Here is a 17,651-nt window from a genome sequence, read left to right on the forward strand (position 1 = left end):
ATTGCATTGTTACATCTTCCTGGTCACAAATTGTACATTCAGTATAGCACCAGATATAGCCGACTGATGTAACCTGGCTATCCACTGTGGGACTGAATATTTAAAGAGAGCACAAGAGCTGGTTCCAACACAAACAGTGGGAAAAGAACGACTGGGCTGGTGCAATCACTGACAAGTACTGGAACAACTTAGCTCATGCTCGGATTTCAGGAATGCAATTAATTAATCACTACTAAGTACCCTAAACTCAAGTGAGCCATATCTCAGCTAATAGTCCACAATATAACGTTCACAGCACCTAAGTATCAGGCAATGAAGATGCTCATTACAGTGCCAGAAGTAATATTTCCAGCAAAATATTACATATAAAGATGAAGTAATTATATGGCATGGCAACAAAAAGAGCTGTATAGTTTACAGCTGAGCTGAAAATCTGCAAGAATCTATTTCCAAAAAATACTCGCCAAAGCTGGAGACATATATGAACAATAAAGGATTAAGTGTATTTCTTCATATCACTGAGGGATATATTTGCCTCTGATATGTATGTCTAATATACACACCATATATAATTACATTGTAACCAAGATAACAGACAGAAATGTACTAACGGAAAACGATGTCCTTTTGTTCTCATTTGGGAGAAAGCAGTTTGTAAAACACTATTTATAATACATAAAACAATCACAAAAGCCATTTAAGATCACAACTTTACAAGCTGCCTGTTCTCTTACCCTTATACAATGGAGAAATCAAAGTCAGACTCACATTTAAGAGTTTATTTGGAAAAGTACCTTACATAAAGAAATGAGTCCAAAGCCAAAAGCAAAGCCCACGATGATTTCAGTGGTGGGCAAGAACGGGCCACTATGGCACAAAACAAAACAACGCACTGGCATTCCCCTAGCGTGCATCAGTTTGCTCGTATTTATGTCATGCTACAGACTTAAAGTGTCATTGAAGATCCATTTAAATTAACAACTCCATAGTTATCACTTTTGTAGACAGTAACGAACCTTAAGTGAACCTGTGTGGGCGTATTCAAAGCTGCTTCATTTTCGGAGTACCTTTGTAACTCTGAACTAGATATTATAATGGCTATTGACTTGCTCAAACTTAGATTATTAGGCTAGATTTTCAGCTGGTTTGAACTGGCATAGTTCCAATGATGTCCATTTACACCAAATGGCTCATTATTAATTCAAGGTCTTGTTTGCTCCTTAATGAATACTTCCACTAGTCACCTTCCCAATGGCAGCTTTAAACACTCAAACGTTACCTCCATAGTCAGAATCATCATACTCAAGAACTTAGTTATCAAAAAATAAGCTTTTTCTCTCCTTTTATAAGGCATACTTAAGGTAAACTTTTTTAATCATTTACAAAACAAACTAAAATACCTCCTGTGCCATAATTAACTAACGAGAATTATGCTTTCATACCGCATCATTTGCATATAAATATAAAAATTTTACAACCCTAAGGGGGCATTAAGAATGAAACGAGAATGGAATTAAACACCTAAAGGGACAACACAGCTCTCCATAACAAGCCTCTTTTATAGTCTTGTCTTTTTTCTTACCTATTGTTATTTCTGTCTGCACCCATTCATACATATTTACCTTCTCTGTTATTTTAAGATGCTACATATATTTTCACATCTTTATTTGTTTGGTCTTTTCAATTTTACCATGCTATCTTTGCACTTTTAAAACAAATCAGGTTATAAACACATCACTAAGTTTATGCATCTTCATTTAATAAATCACAGTGGTCAGAAACACAATTAACTGAAAATACGACAGTCTGTTCCCTCAACCAAGCAATGCTCACAATTTTTCAAAAGGATTTCAAAAATTCACATTTTACAATTTTTCAACCAGATCTCAGTTATTCAGTGGTACAGTAAACTGTCAAATATACACAGAATCATCTAGGTTGGAAAAGACATTGAAGACCATCTAGTCCAACCATTAACCTAATACTGACCGTTCCCAACTACACCATATCTCTAAGCACTATGTCAACCCGACTCTTAAACGCCTCCAGGGATGGGGACTCCACCACTGCCCTGGGCAGCCCATTCCAACGCCTGACTACCCGTTCTGTAAAGAAATACTTCCTAATATCCAGTCTAAACCTTCCCTGGTGCAACTTGAGGCCATTCCCTCTTGTCCTATCGCTTGTTACTTGGTTAAAGAGACTCATCCCCAGCTCTCTGCAACCTCCTTTCAGGTAGTTGTAGAGGGCAATGAGGTCTCCCCTCAGCCTCCTCTTCTCCAGACCAAACAACCCCAGTTCCCTCAGCTGCTCCTCGTACGACATGTGCTCCAGACCCTTCACCACCTTCGTTGCCCTTCTCTGAACACGCTCGAGTAATTCAATGTCCTTTTTGTAGTGAGGGGCCCAAAACTGAACACAGTCATCGAGGTGCGGCCTCACCAGTGCCGAGTACAGGGGTAAGATCACTTCCCTGTCCCTGCTGGCCACGCTATTTCTGATACAAGCCAGGATACCATTGGCCTTCTTGGCCACCTGGGCACACTGCTGGCTCATGTTCAGCTGGCTGTCAGTCAACACCCCCAGGTCCCTCTCTGACTGGCAGCTCTCCACACACTGCTCCCCAAGCCTGTAGTGCTGATGGGGGTTGTTGTGGCCCAAGAGAAGCACCCGGCATTTGGCCTTATTGAAGCTCATCCAGTTGACCTTAGCCCATCGCTCCAGCCTGTCCAGATCTCTCTGCAGAGCCTCCCTACCCTCGAGCAGATCAACACTCCCACCCAACTTGGGGTCATCTGCAAACTTACTGAGGGTGCACTCGATCCCCTCGTCTAGAGCATCAATAAAGATGTTAAACAGGAGTGGCCGCAAAACCGAGCCCTGGGGGATACCACTCGTGACCGGCCACCAACTGGATTTAACTCAATTCACAACAACTCTTCGGGCCCAGTCATCCAGCCAGTTTTTTTATCCAGCAAAGCAACCACTATGAAGGAGAGCAACCACTATTTTTGATTACTATTGTTACTAGTATTAAGTAATTTAGTTTAAATAGTTAAAAAAAGGAACTTGATGAAGCTGAATTATCTCGGTGAGAGCCTAAGGATCTTAATGGTAGGCTCAGTAGTTCTGCTGTGACACATGGAAGGTAAAAACTTTATACTGCTGTTTCATGGGAAAATATTCTTTAGAGGGGCCATAGCAAAACATATGTGCTCAGTGAAAACAATTGGTATTCCACAAGACTGGCAATCTGACTGAAATTTCTAGTAAGCAGGTGTACCTGAGTAACACCTGAGTGACTCAAAATGAAAATACTCTATAAAAAAATATTTTCTAGCATCTTTACTTTTTTGATTCCAAGTACCTCTTAACATAAACTTTCAAATAACTATCTGGATCCAAATGTTTGTAACTTGGTTGTGCCCAAAGCCACAATTAAGATACAGGCATGGATATTATAAGAGCTATACAAACATGTGGAAAACTTACAATAATCCTGAGGAACAAAGTTTTGTGATTAGGTAAGTACCGATTTTCCTTAACAGCTGAGCAGGCCATTTAAGATGCTCTGATACCACCAAGAAGTTGCCCATCAAATGTACCTTGGTGTACCTTGCTAAAGAAAGTTACTACATACCTGGAATAAATTCCACTGACCATGTTGTGCTGGAAAGAGAGTTCTTCAGTGCTGGGTCCAGCAGCTTTGGAAATAAGCAATACAACCAAACCTCGCATCTGTAAATTATTTCGGCTATCGTACACAAAACCCCTGCAAAAAGGAAGAAAAAAAAAGCATGTTTTCACAATCCATTTTCACTGGTCGTACCAAAGTGGAAAGAAAGACTCAGATCTCAGGCTGCCATCATTTCATCAAGTCTTTAATATTCACAGTTGCATGGAGATAAGCTGCAATTATTAATTATGATCTTTTGTCATCCTTTACCTGACACTTATAATGAAATACTATTATTGCAGAGAAAAGCAAGTATTCAGGATTAAATCTTGTTTATTTCCAAGGAGCAGCACATGTCCTGCATTTCATGTCATACCATGCAAGGAGTACTTCAGAATAATTCAATGTGTTCTACTGTAACAGGAACATAAGAGCTTTCAGTTTGTTGTTTGAAGTACAAAAAAGCCAAAAGAAGCCTTGTACTTCAAGAGAAGAAAGGGAAAGGAGGGAAGGTCCAACCAAAATCTATAGCCTGCTGAAAGATGACTGTTTAGATCAGAGTGGTTATGACCAGACTGAGCAATACATACAACATGTCTATTAGGAATAGACTTTGCAGAAACTGATGAAAGACATAAAATAAAAGTTAGAGATAAATGAAGTAGAGACGCGCTGTTTAAAAAAAAAAAAAAAAAAAAAAAAGAACTGTTTCAAATGCTGCACCTTTAAATTTGGGGTCAGAAGGAAAGCAATTCTAAATGACCACTTAGATACACCATCTCAGAAATTAACTTGCTTTAAATCAAGCTTAGCTTTCCTTTTTGACTGCAATGTCTCCAATTGTATTCTTCCTGTTCTTGTCAAGCTGCTTTCTACTCCTTAAGTTCATCAGTAAAGCTAAACAGCTATAAGAAAGGATAATACATTCTAGATGCTATTAAATTAATAAACTAATTTCCAATAAGAGCCCATATCTCCAATATCATTTAAATATTTGTTAAATAAAATCATATAAAGAACTACATCACAGATTACTAAGCACTTCAACTCATTTTATTCCAGATTATAATTTTAGCCCTAATCACTGAAGGAAATCAAAACAGAACAGTCTTTAAAACATCTGGTTGAACATCTAAAATGTTGATCTTGGAAGGATGTTTGAATAAAGAAAACAGTGGATGCAACCTAAAGTTTCCTTTGGATTTTTTTCATTACACTTACACTACTTCACAATGCAAGAATATCTTCAGTATACTATTTCATTTACACAGACATGTAAACATTAAAAAAAAAAGCATCATTTAAATAGCACCCTTCTGTGTTAAAGTTCCTGCGCTACTGCAAATATTAGCTTCTTGAGTCTTTACAGCCTGTTGTACAGCGATGGGGAAATGGCCCTAACTACATGCTCTAGGAGGAGAATCAGCAGGTCCACCCAGGTAGCTGATGCTAGACAGCTACTAGGCTTGATCTTCACACCTGCACTGATTCCAGGCTAATACCTCCCCCCTGGAGAAGCCCTGAGCTCACACTCAGTGCAGCTACATCCTATAAATGCCACTATCAATTAATATAAGAGGAAGCCAGTATAGCTTTCTACCACAACCCACAAGATTTTTAGCTCTGGTGGGGTTTAATGAGCCAAATGAGGCCATGGCTTTTTGTTCTGTGCCTTTCTAATCTGCTTATGTCCCACTTGCTTCACCTGCAGCCTAACAGGCTGGCCCATCCAGGACAAGTTAAGGACAGGGTGAACCCCTACATCTCAGCAACATGGGCAACTGTGGTGTTAGAGGAGGTATCAACTTGTGCCAGATTTCCAAAAAAGAGTGCAACTGTGCATGGCTTCCAACAGTTACAGAGTTTGGTTCAACTAAGTTGATGTTTTAGGAACCAAGTCGATACTAAACATTTTCAAAGCTGAAAATCAGTCAAAAACAAGTAGTGGCCACCAATCTTAATCTGCAGTAATGCAATTAAACATTAGTCTCTCTTAACAGAGCAGTAAAATGCAAATAGCAATTAACACACTACCTTGCTGGCCATCTTAAAATAAATCAATTTAAATGTTTCTAAAAATTAGGAGAACATGGGTAATCAGTGTTTTAGTGGAAGACATTCAGCACAGATTTTACTATTTACCACATGAGATTCAAACACAACTTCCTGAGGAGAAACCAAAACAGAGCCACCAACTTCCAATTCTTCCATTCTCAAAGATCCTTTAAAAAAACCCAACCAAACAAACCCTGAATAAAACAGCATAAGAACCACTGAAAGGAAAATACTATATAACATCCTGGAGGTGACAACCATTTCTTTTGTAGCCCAGTCCTGCAGTATTTACCAAACACTCAAACCCAGGAAACTGCACAGCTCAGAACTCTCCCCAAATGCTGTGCTCCTTGCAATGGGCACCTTTATTTTGTTTACCAGGTACGGTAAGCGAGGGATTTTAAGGAGGAGGGGACAGCTCCTTGCCTTCAGCATTCTGTGAATTAATAACTTGCATAGCTTTATTCTCACCAAGCATAAAAATAAATAATTATTTTCTTACCATGTTCCAATATACAGTTAACAGAATGCAGCCAAGACAGTTAAATACTTAAAACTCTATAGATTTCCAAAGTCAGAGCCACAATGAACTTTAAACTACCCAGGAAAAAAACAAAAAATACATATAATGAATAATATATAGTGTGTATACATCCTGTATACAGAATTCATAATTGTCTGTGGTGGTGTAAGTACTTCTCTGGCCTGAACTTCAGTTTGACCACATTACTCACAACCACACAAGTAACGCAGACGATGCAACTGAATACAAATGTATTTCCTCAACACTACTTACAACTCCATCATTTTTGAAGAACAGTGGTTTTACGAAAAAATTGGTTTTTTTCCACATATATAAGCTGGTAAAATCAGAGTGCCTTACTAAATGTAGGATCCCACGAGAAATTAATAACAGGTTTTTTTTTTTAAAAAAAAAAAAAAGGTAGCAAATGATGGTGATACTTTTAACAATCAGAACACTTTGGTTTTTCATGCCCAGTGCTCTACAGCTTGCCAAGGGGCAGGATATTACAGAAGTAGAAAAGAAAGTTGTTCAACACAGGATTGTAAAGCACTGGCCTTTACTGACTCAATAGACACCACTAGAACTGAAGCACTACAGTGGTTCTACCTGATTCGGACCAGGTGAGAAGTAGAAAATCACCTGTGCTGAAACTACTCGAACAATTTCATAGCAATAACAAAAACAAGTGTTCAGAGCTGTTCAGAGGTGTTGCAATACCGCTAGCCTTGCATCCTTAGCAGAAAACTATTAATGAGAAGTGCATTGGGGGGGGGGGGGGGGGGCGGGGGGAAGAACAGGACATAAAAATTAAATACTGTAATAATAAGGAGCAACACATCTGTCATTTCTACACCTAATCATATAGCCTATATGTTACATATAGTTTGGAGGTAATTTTAGACAGGATTTTCTATGAATTACCAAACCAGTAGTCAAAGTCTAATTCCATTCAAAACACGACTGAAGTTGTGTTACTGACATGTAACATATCCACGCTAAAGCAAACCGCATTAGACTTGAAACAAATAAAGCCTACGGTGATCATCCTTTAGACACTAGAAACGACTGCAGCTACTTGACATGGCTTCAGGGGTCACATTCACATTCTGAATTAAACTCCCAAGAGAAATTCTGCACGAGTAACAGCTACACAAAAGTCTTCCAGATGGTGCAATTAGTCTTGATGGGTATGTGGCAGGAGACAGGTGCCTCTAGGGAAAAAAGTGAACTAAAAGCAACCCAAGTGAAATTGTGCACACAAAAAGATGCATCAAGCTGAGAGTCTTTTGGAAAACCTCTGCTGAACACCGCACATACATGCATAGGGTACCCGAAAAAGAAACATTAGCACAATTTTGCTTGCTCTAAGTTACAGGCAGGGTATCTTGCAAATTACATACTTCATCCTCAGGGGACCGAATACCAAAAAAGGTAGGCAAGACAAACACTTACACAATTCAGTTTTGCAAAACATTAAGAATTTGTGGAAAAAAAAAAAAAAAGAGGGGAAAAAAAACCCTATACCCCAAAAAATCAGAGAGCATTTACTCTCGATATTATCCATGTGACAGAATAACCCATTTGAAAACTGGCAGATTCACAGTTTTAAATACAGAACACTGTTCACATAAAATTAATCTTACAGCAGAGGGGAGAAGCGCCCAGCTCTGACACATGCGCAGTATGACACTGTACAGGCACAAGAGACTCACACCACCCACTCAAGCAATGACACTGGCTAATAGCTAATGTGCTGCAAATTACACCTCCTACTACCAGAGTCCGTCTGCTGCAGAGAATAAATCAAGCAAACATGAGCATTTCACTTAATGCTTTGTGTATTTCTCCACATGTGCAGCCATTTCAGTAGACTTTGCAGTTAAAATATTAACCTCCAGTAATTGTCAGGTCTAACTCCACCAATAATTTACATTTTCATTATAAAAACAGACTAATTATTTCAAGCACCATTCGTATTTTTGAGCAACCTTGTTTGAATACTGCGAAGATTTTAAATTATGTGTGTGAAACCAAACCAGCTAATGTTCTTACTGCTTTGTTCATTAAATTAAACAACAGAGAGGAAATACGGCAAATACAACAATCACTGTAAGGAAGAGGTGGACATGGGGGAATTTTCATGGTACTGAATGGAAAAAAAAAAAAAGAAGCACAGGCAACTGAAGTCAACTGACTCTGCAAGTGGGTGTAGCAGAAGAGAGCATACTTATGGGTAGTAGTGCTAGTTCAAATTTAACCACTAAGAATGCAGAACAAATTTCCAATCGAAACAGACATTATAAGGTATTTTGAAGGATCAAAAAAGCATTGTTAAACGTTTAGTCAAATGTTTTTAGTATTTCCCAAATGTTCTGCTCATGACCAGAGCAATCAAGACCTGCTGGATTTGCAGCCCTTCCATCAGTTATCCCAGCAGGAGCCCCTCCACATGGCCCAGGTGTGTGCGCTAGCCACTGGCCTGCTGGGAGGGGCTGAAGTGAACAGATCACAGCCCTTCTCACCTCCTCTGGCAATTCTGCCTTTCCTTTCCATGCATTTTATTGAACGCGTCCCACTGATAAGATCAATCATTTTGTTTCAGGTCACAGATGAGCTCTGTTTAGCTACAAGGGGAAGGAAAACAGGGAGAGAGACAGGGTAGTCATCAGCCATTCCTCTACCTTCCCACTTCAGATGTCAAACAAAAGGAAGAAAAAAATCACCTGTTCAAACAGTTCTAATACAGAGCAGCTGGTAAAGTCTGTAACACAACCAAAATCAATTACATTGATGAAGCAGATTTATAAGCCTAAAATAATGTCATTGAAAGCACAGGCTAGTTTTAGGCTGAAATACAAACTGTTCTGAAAAACAGAACAGAATCATCTAGGTTGGAAAGGACATTGAAGACCATCTAGTCCAACCATTAACCTAACACTGACCGTTCCCAACTACACCATATCTCTAAGCACTATGTCAACCCGACTCTTAAACGCCTCCAGGGATGGGGACTCCACCACTGCCCTGGGCAGCCCATTCCAACGCCTGACTACCCGTTCTGTAAAGAAATACTTCCTAATATCCAGTCTAAACCTTCCCTGGTGCAACTTGAGGCCATTCCCTCTTGTCCTATCGCTTGTTACTTGGTTAAAGAGACTCATCCCCAGCTCTCTGCAACCTCCTTTCAGGTAGTTGTAGAGGGCAATGAGGTCTCCCCTCAGCCTCCTCTTCTCCAGACTAAACAACCCCAGTTCCCTCAGCCGCTCCTCGTACGACATGTGCTCCAGACCCTTCACCACCTTCGTTGCCCTTCTCTGGACACGCTCGAGTAATTCAATGTCCTTTTTGTAGTGAGGGGCCCAAAACTGAACACAGTCATCGAGGTGCGGCCTCACCAGTGCCGAGTACAGGGGTAAGATCACTTCCCTGTCCCTGCTGGCCACACTATTTCTGATACAAGCCAGGATGCCATTGGCCTTCTTGGCCACCTGGGCACACTGCTGGCTCATGTTCAGCCGGCTGTCAGTCAACACCCCCAGGTCCCTCTCTGACTGGCAGCTCTCCACACACTGCTCCCCAAGCCTGTAGTGCTGATGGGGGTTGTTGTGGCCCAAGAGAAGCACCCGGCATTTGGCCTTATTGAAACTCATACAGTTGGCCTTAGCCCATCGCTCCAGCCTGTCCAGATCTCTCTGCAGAGCCTCCCTACCCTCGAGCCGATCAACACTCCCACCCAACTTGGGGTCATCTGCAAACTTACTGAGGGTGCACTCAATCCCCTCGTCTAGATCATCAATAAAGATGTTAAACAGGAGTGGCCCCAAAACCGAGCCCTGGGGGACACCACTCATGACCGGCTGCCAACTGGATTTAACTCCGTTCACCACAACTCTCTGGGCCCGGCCATCCAGCCAGTTTTTCACCCAGCAAAGCGTGCAATCATCCAAGCCTCGAGCAGCCAGTTTTGCCAGGGGAATGCTGCGGGAAACGGTGTCAAAGGCCTTACTAAAGTCAAGGTCAACAACATCCACAGCCTTTCCCTCATCCAATAAGCAGGTCGCCCTGTTGTAGAAGGAGATCAGGTCTGTCAGGCAGGACCTGCCTTTCATAAACCCATGCTGACTGGGCCTGATCATCTGGTTGTCCCGCATGTGTTGTGTGATGGTACTCAGGATGAGCTGCTCCATCAGCTTCCTGGGCACTGAAGTCAAGCTGACAGGCCTGTAATTTCCCGGATCATCCTTCTGACCCTTCTTATAGATGGGCGTCACACTGGCCAGTTTCCAATCTGTCGGGACCTCCCCGGTCAGCCAGGACTGCTGGTAAATGATGGAAAGCGGCTTGGCAAGCACCCCAGCCAGCTCCTTCAGCACCCTCGGGTGTATCCCGTCTGGTCCCATAGACTTGTGTATGTCTATGTGATGCAGTAGGTCACTGACTGTCTCCTCCTGGATTGTGGGGGGGTCGTTCTCCCAGTCTCTGTCCTCTGGCTGAGGAGGCTGGATTCCCTCAGTACAACTAGTCTTGTTATTAAAGACTGAGGCAAAGAAGGCATTAAGCACTGCAGCCTTCTCCTCATCACTAGTTACCATGTTTCCTTCTGCATCCAGCAGGGGATGGAGACTCTCCCTGGTCTTTCTTTTGCTACTGACATACTTACAGAAACATTTCTTGCTATCCTTGATTGCTGAAGCCAGGGTAAATTCCAGCTGGGCTTTAGACCTCCTGATTTCCACCCTGCATAGCCTCACAGCCTCTTTGTAATCACTGTGAGTGGCTAGCCCCTTCTTCCAAAGGCTGTAAACTTTCCTTTTCTCCCTGAGTTCCAGCCAAAGCTCCCTGTTCAGCCAGGGTGGTCTTCTCTGTCGCCAGCTTCTCTTACAGCACCTGGGGACCGCCTGCTCCTGAGCCATTAACAGTTCCTTCTTAATGAGTGTCCAGCCTTCCTGGACCCCTATACCCTTCAGGATCGTCTCCCAACGGATCCTTTCAAGCAGTTGCCTAAACAAGACAAAGTCAGCCCTTTGGAACTCCAGGGTGTCAGTTCTGCTTAGCCCTCTCCTGGCCTCTCTAAGAATAGAGAACTCTATTATTTCATGATCGCTGTGCCCTAGTCGTCCTCCAACCTCCATATCATCCATCAGTCCTTCTCTGTTCACAAAGAGGAGATCCAGCAGGGCACCTTCTCTGGTTGGTTCACTCACCAGGTGCGTCAGGAAGTTGTCTCCCACATATTCCAGGAATCTCTGGGACTGGTCCCACTCTGCTGTGTTGTATTTCCAGCAGATGTCTGGGAAGTTGAAGTCTCCCACAAGAACAAGGGCAAGCAATCGTGAGATTTCTCCTAAAAGAAACCCTTCTATTCAAACCGATAATCCCAGATGTGACAATACAAACACACATTTTTAAATCTGTAACATCTCAGGAAAGTAATATCTGTTTTGCTCAATATAGAAGGGTTATCAGGATGCACTCATGGTTACAGGTGCAGTTACATTTGGAAAAAATACCCCACACTTTTTCAAAATTAATTATAACTGACAATTTTATATCTCCTGCTAGAGCTAAGGCATGGAGCTATTCGGTAAGACTGCTGGCTTCTTTATTAGAAACGCAAGAGCTCTACCAGCCTCAGGGCTTTTATCCAATTTGCTTTATTAATGACTTGTCAGAAGTAAATAAGAAAAAACTCTGACATACTTATTTTTTAAACTGATGTTAAACCGCTGTACTATAGATGCACTTATCTGAATCATAGGATTCACCATATGATCACACTCAAACATGCATACATTTAAATACTCAAGAGTATTTAATTTTATATATTTGGTGCATGCTAACAGCAGCCTATAGTGACTTATTTTCACCTGCTACTCAAGTTTCAAGTATATATTAAATACCTTCCTGCACAACATATCTTCAAAACACATTAAAAACCCTGGTCCATTCCTATATCCACAGTCAGATCTGTGGCGGGGGATCAGCCTTGTCATGACACGTATTTTGAGCATGGTTCAGTGGGAAGGAAAAGACAAACTTACTTCACATGGGGAGAACAGAATTTTAAAAATAGGATTCAAATTAAATATCCAGTTGACAGGAGATGATAGAAGGAGGGATGCTCTGAAACCCATGAACCATCTCGACTTAAAAGCCCACTGGAGGCTGCAAATGAGAACACGTTACGTCCTGGTTTAGCCAGGATAGGGTTAAGTTTCCCCAGCAGTGGGGGGGAAGCTCTAGCCGGGTTATTCATATATCATGCTGATGTCACATCCTGGCGCGAGCACGGGAAGACTTGGGGATCGCGTGGGTTGGCGCAGCCGGTTCTCTCTTTGCTGTATCAGTATATACTTTGGTCTGTTCATTGTTATCACTGTTATTCTTATTGTTATTGTTTGTTGTGTTGCTGTTGCTCTGTTGTATTAAACCTTTCCTTATCTCAGTCTCGGGGCTTTGTATTTCACTCCCTTTGTGGGGGAGGGGCAGCGGCTGCGTGGTCTCAGACCCCGGCAGGGGCTAAACCTTCATAATGAGTTTCAGAAACTTATTCCTGGGCTTGGACAACTAAAACATCTCTTTGTGTATGGAAAATAAGTTTTGGGGTTGGGGGAATTTCTTTAACAAAAAAACAGGGTTGTGATCAGGGTGGGGCTCATTACTGCTACATTATTGACTAGTAATGAAAGGGTTTATCCAGTAAGAGCAGACCTGTGTAATGGGTCAGGACAGGCTTGGGGGAATTGACATTCCCGTCCCCCTTTGCAGGAAGATACTCTTATGGCAGTTACAAGGGAGGTCTTTCAAACAGCGCTCCTGCTCTCCCTGCCTCTGAGCAAACGAGGGATCTCAACCCATTACCTTTGTGAAGCCAATCATAAAGAAACACAAGATTTCACAGACAAAAACCAAAAAGGACTCTGGTGTGAAGAAGACAGAGGCCTGCCTCTGCACTGGCTCTTCATCCAAAGCCCCCAAAAATAAAAAAGGCAATTTAGAAGTAGTGTGGCCTTCACTTATGATGCAAAGCAACATTTGAATAACTCCAACCACCACATGGTGTGATGCTTGGATAGTTACAACTAAGCCAAGATGACAACTTAATCACGTGCAAAAGAAGAATGGTTGTGGTGCAGTGAGAAAGTATTTGCCTGGAAGTTATAGGTTCACAGCTGCACCTCTACAGGCATAGTCACTGAATAATTTACACAATGTTGTATCTGCTTCCATTTGGCTAGTCTTAGCCTTAAGACTACTTCACGAATTACAACCAAGGCCTTCAGTTAAAAACAGGCCTCAAAATGCTCAGTTCCACAAAAGCTGCAGCATATTTCAGGATGCAAAGAACTTCATAGATTTGGGTAACTTTTCTTGCATTTATGAAGTCTCAGACACTTACTCAGCTGGGGAGAGTGACTAAAGATCATTCAACATACACTTAAAATACAGCTTGTATGAAATCTAGGTATTCAAGTGTCCCAGAAATCCACATAAGCTGTGGATACTTAAAAGTATTAAATATATTCTTCACAAACTGAATAGAAACATAACAAAGATCTTGGTTGCTTTATCTTGGCAGAAGGTTGCAGGAGCATACCTTCTACAACAGGAAGCTCCTGGAGGAGAGCTCCTAATGTCCTTTCCAACCCAAGTGACTCCATGAGAGTAAAAAATAGCTGCTCAGCTTTCACAGGATTTTGCTTACAAGGAGAAACATTTCTTAACTACAGGTGAAAAATGCCTTGTAATTTCATCACTCCATTGCTTATTAAACGTGATCTTTGCAGGGACTGGGAGTATAGAAAATTATGTTTAGAATGGCAGGTGGTGTACAGAACTTGGGGTCAGCTGCATCATTCCCAGAACTAATTTATCACAAGGGAAAGTCTTAAGACATAAATTTTTGATGGATTTCTAGGAAATCTCAGAGCACCCTTCAAGATCAGAAGAGAGACTGATCTCTTTCTGGAGTTGCTAAATGTACCTATTTCTTCAGGTTTTAGTATACATCCCACACATTGTACTACTTTCAAGAAAAAAATTTCAACAACCTTTTAAACACAGCAATGATCACAAAAGATGGACCCTTGTAGGAAACTGTAAAATTCAGAAGGTTAAGTAAAGTTGTGGAGATTCAAATGGACAAGACCCCACAAAAATCAAATCTTATCATAAAGTTTAAGAAACTACAGGTTTTTGGGCAGGTGCAAAGCAAATACTGATACTTGGCCTCGGTTACTTGCGTTTCATTGTACTTGAACATTTACAGTTCCTAGAAACCAATACAGCCTTTGAAATCTTGAAAGAAAAAACCCCAAAGTTTTCCCTGTTGTCTGTAGAACCCCAGTTTGACACTCATATCACTCTGCCATCCACTATTTCTAGATTTACTGGGTTTCCTAAAGGCAGACGTTATTTGAATCATTGCCATGAAGATCAGCTACATACTTGCATATTATTTTACAGTTTTTTTGATGTACTTACTTCCTTTAGGATAGGTTATCCCCTAGGAACAATGGGAGGAGATGCTGTTAAAAAAAAAAAAAAAAACAACAAACAAACAAAAACATTCTAAACTCCTGTTTTTCTGCAAAACTTGTGACAAGCTGAGGACAAAGAGGAGTACATTTTGCTTGATAAGAAGGGAACCACTAACTTTTCATCTGAATGAAGACACACAGCACCAGTTTGAAACTAAAATTTCAAAAGAGCTGGTTTTAGGTTGCATGGTCATTTAAGATCTGAAAACAGCCTACTATGGACACAGAAGATAACACTATAAAGGACAGCTATAATCAGACATTTATCTGAAAGATACTGATTATTCAGAATTTTTTTTTTTTTTTTTTTTTTTACTAATTCTACCCTCCACCCATCAGATGTTATGAGTGGTAGGGGAAGGGCAAAAAGTACTACGTTAAGGATGACACTAAAGACGCCACACAGAAAACCACCAAAATGTATTTTTAAACCAACTGCCAGTCTCTGCTGTTTTTCCTGGTCAGTGTTTGACTTGATCTTGGAATGTGATGCGGATAGCAGGCAAGCTAATACCAAAAAATGCAGTTAGTGTCTGAGTGCAATTACTCTGACCAGCAGCAGCTTGCAGGCCTGGCACCCTTATTTTTCTAACCACAAATACTTAGACAGAAGCCTAATTTTTGTGTGTCTGATTTCTCCATCAATATTTACTTTATTTAAACTTTGTGGGAGGTCTAGCACCCCACTGTCGACCAATATGAACAGGTCTACTCAAGCACAAGACTACCTTTTTGAAAACAGGCTCTCTCAGACACAGGAATATTCTCCTAAGTGAAAGCAATACAAATATTTTGGAAGAGTTCTGTGAATGACAGAAATATGATTAGCTTCACAAGGCTAATGAATTCAGACACCTCTGGAGGTCCAGTGTCACTTCAGCAATATTGTAATTGTAAAGCCTGTCATAAAAATGTATTTTGCATTAAATAAACTCTACTAGGGAAATGCAACAACGAAACAGGTCAACTCCTGGCCATTATCTCACACTGAAAGTACTCACAGCATGTTTTACAAATGGATGAAACAAAAAGGCAAAAATGTTAGGGTATATATTATCATTACAGAATGATCTAAAAAGTTCTTTTAACCTTCTGTACTCAACAATATTTCTAAATAACAACTTAACTGATCTTCAGCATTATTCAGATGAATTAATTACAAATATTAATTCCTTAAAAACACTGAAGACTCTTTACTAGTATTGAAAAAGAGTTTCTAAGTTCTACGCTTCAATGGATTATTCTCACTTAAAGTAAGTAGCTTAAGCCAAATACACATCAAGAGTCCTGTAAATGCAAATCTTCCTCTTAAATAGAAAGAAATATAAATTGTTTTAAGTGGCTGAAAACCAACCAGTGCCATTAGTCCAAATACAGCACCTCTACATGTGTCACTACCTACTAGAGTGAAGTGGTTATACAGAGCAGAAGCCTTTTGTAAACTGGTGGGGGGAAAAAAATCACTTTAAAACACAGTGGAGATACTATGACAAACGTATATACTTCCAAATACTATACACTGAGGGCTTTTCAATGGTTTATTCCAAGTAAAAAAAAAAAAAAAAAAAATAAATTTTAAGTCAACAGTGGAGAATACAGACAAACCTAGACCATAACTCTTACCAGTATTATCTTCAGTTGATGCTTTTCCTCTAGATTACTGATTCTAGAGGGTCTCTTTTCAGTGAGACCCAGGTGGCTGACTCTGATAATTAAGATGAATCTGGGTTTTTACTCAGGTAAGAAGTATTTTCAATGTAACCTCCACCCAAATTCCATAGTTCTCATTCCGCTGTGTCAATATCACAGTCAGGCTTGTTCATCAAAACAAGAAAACATACTTTTACAAAGATGAACATAAAAGCCAACAAATATCTGCCCCGTTTTCCTGGATCATTGCTAAGCATCAAATAAGCTCATTAAGTTACCAGCAGCATGCTTTAAATTTATGAAGTCATGAAAGAAAATACAGTGCAAAAATACTGAAAACATTTTACAGCGAAGCAACTGTTAGAAAAAATAAAATCACTCCAAAACTTTAGAGATTTTCTATTCTTTTTCCCTCAGAAAAGACAAGACTTTAGGAGGCTTGAGATTTTAAGCAAACACTTGTGGTTTTGGAAATGCTGGTTTCCATGGCAACCAGTAAGGTCTTCTTTATATAGCATTATAAACAGATGGTAAAGACCGGTCATGTTTGCTTCTTTGCCAACATATCAATAGAACTGCTGTACTACTCTATCTCGTGTATTAGAGTTATTAAGTAACTTGGGTATTGGAGCAACAAAAAAAAAAAAAATCTACAAATCAGACTTGCTTAACTAGTACCTTTTTTTTTCCATAAACACATGAAGATTCTCAACAGTAAAGTCACTGTAGTCTATACAGTCAGATTTCTTTGGCAAAGCTTTTTATAAATGTTTTCTCAGCACTTGCCATGGAGGGTACATTACTACCACAAATATGAATCTGACAGGAATTAAAATAATGAATTCGAACAGGAAATAGAAATGTGACTATATTTACACCCACTGGTATTAAAGTGTACTTTAGAATTACCTTTTTGTTGTATTGCATTTGGAATTATTCAGAGAAGATGTAGCAAACTAAATTCACCTTTATTAAGTCATAATGAGTACTGGTTATTTTTGCAGGTGATTTGTAAAATAAAATTTAAAAAAATTTCTTTGCACTTTAATCTTTCAGTTGTAGCTATGGCACACCATGTACAAGTATTCTTGTTTGGTGACTTGGTGTTCTTGGTGGCTGGAAGTATCAAGAGAATGATTTGGTACCTCTCTGGAAAAGTCTGAAGCACTAACTACTAGCAGTGCAAGCTAACATAGATTTTTGC

General features: G+C 40.3%; 1 protein-coding gene across 3 annotated transcripts in view; it reads right to left on the reverse strand.

The window, feature by feature from the left end:
• Positions 1-17,651, reverse strand: part of PDSS2 (decaprenyl diphosphate synthase subunit 2) — a 125,892-nt gene that overhangs the window by 70,490 nt on the left and 37,751 nt on the right. For 2 of the 3 annotated variants that reach the window (XM_074862218.1, XM_074862217.1), the window contains exon 2: positions 3,641-3,772. The exons of the other annotated variant lie outside the window; for it this stretch is intronic. In XM_074862218.1, the coding sequence (XP_074718319.1) occupies positions 3,641-3,772 (132 nt within the window). The remainder of the gene's footprint in view (positions 1-3,640; positions 3,773-17,651) is intronic. 3 annotated transcript variants of the gene reach the window in all.

Source organism: Strix uralensis, chromosome 3 (genome assembly GCF_047716275.1).
Source record: "Strix uralensis isolate ZFMK-TIS-50842 chromosome 3, bStrUra1, whole genome shotgun sequence".
Classification (NCBI taxonomy): domain Eukaryota; kingdom Metazoa; phylum Chordata; class Aves; order Strigiformes; family Strigidae; genus Strix; species Strix uralensis.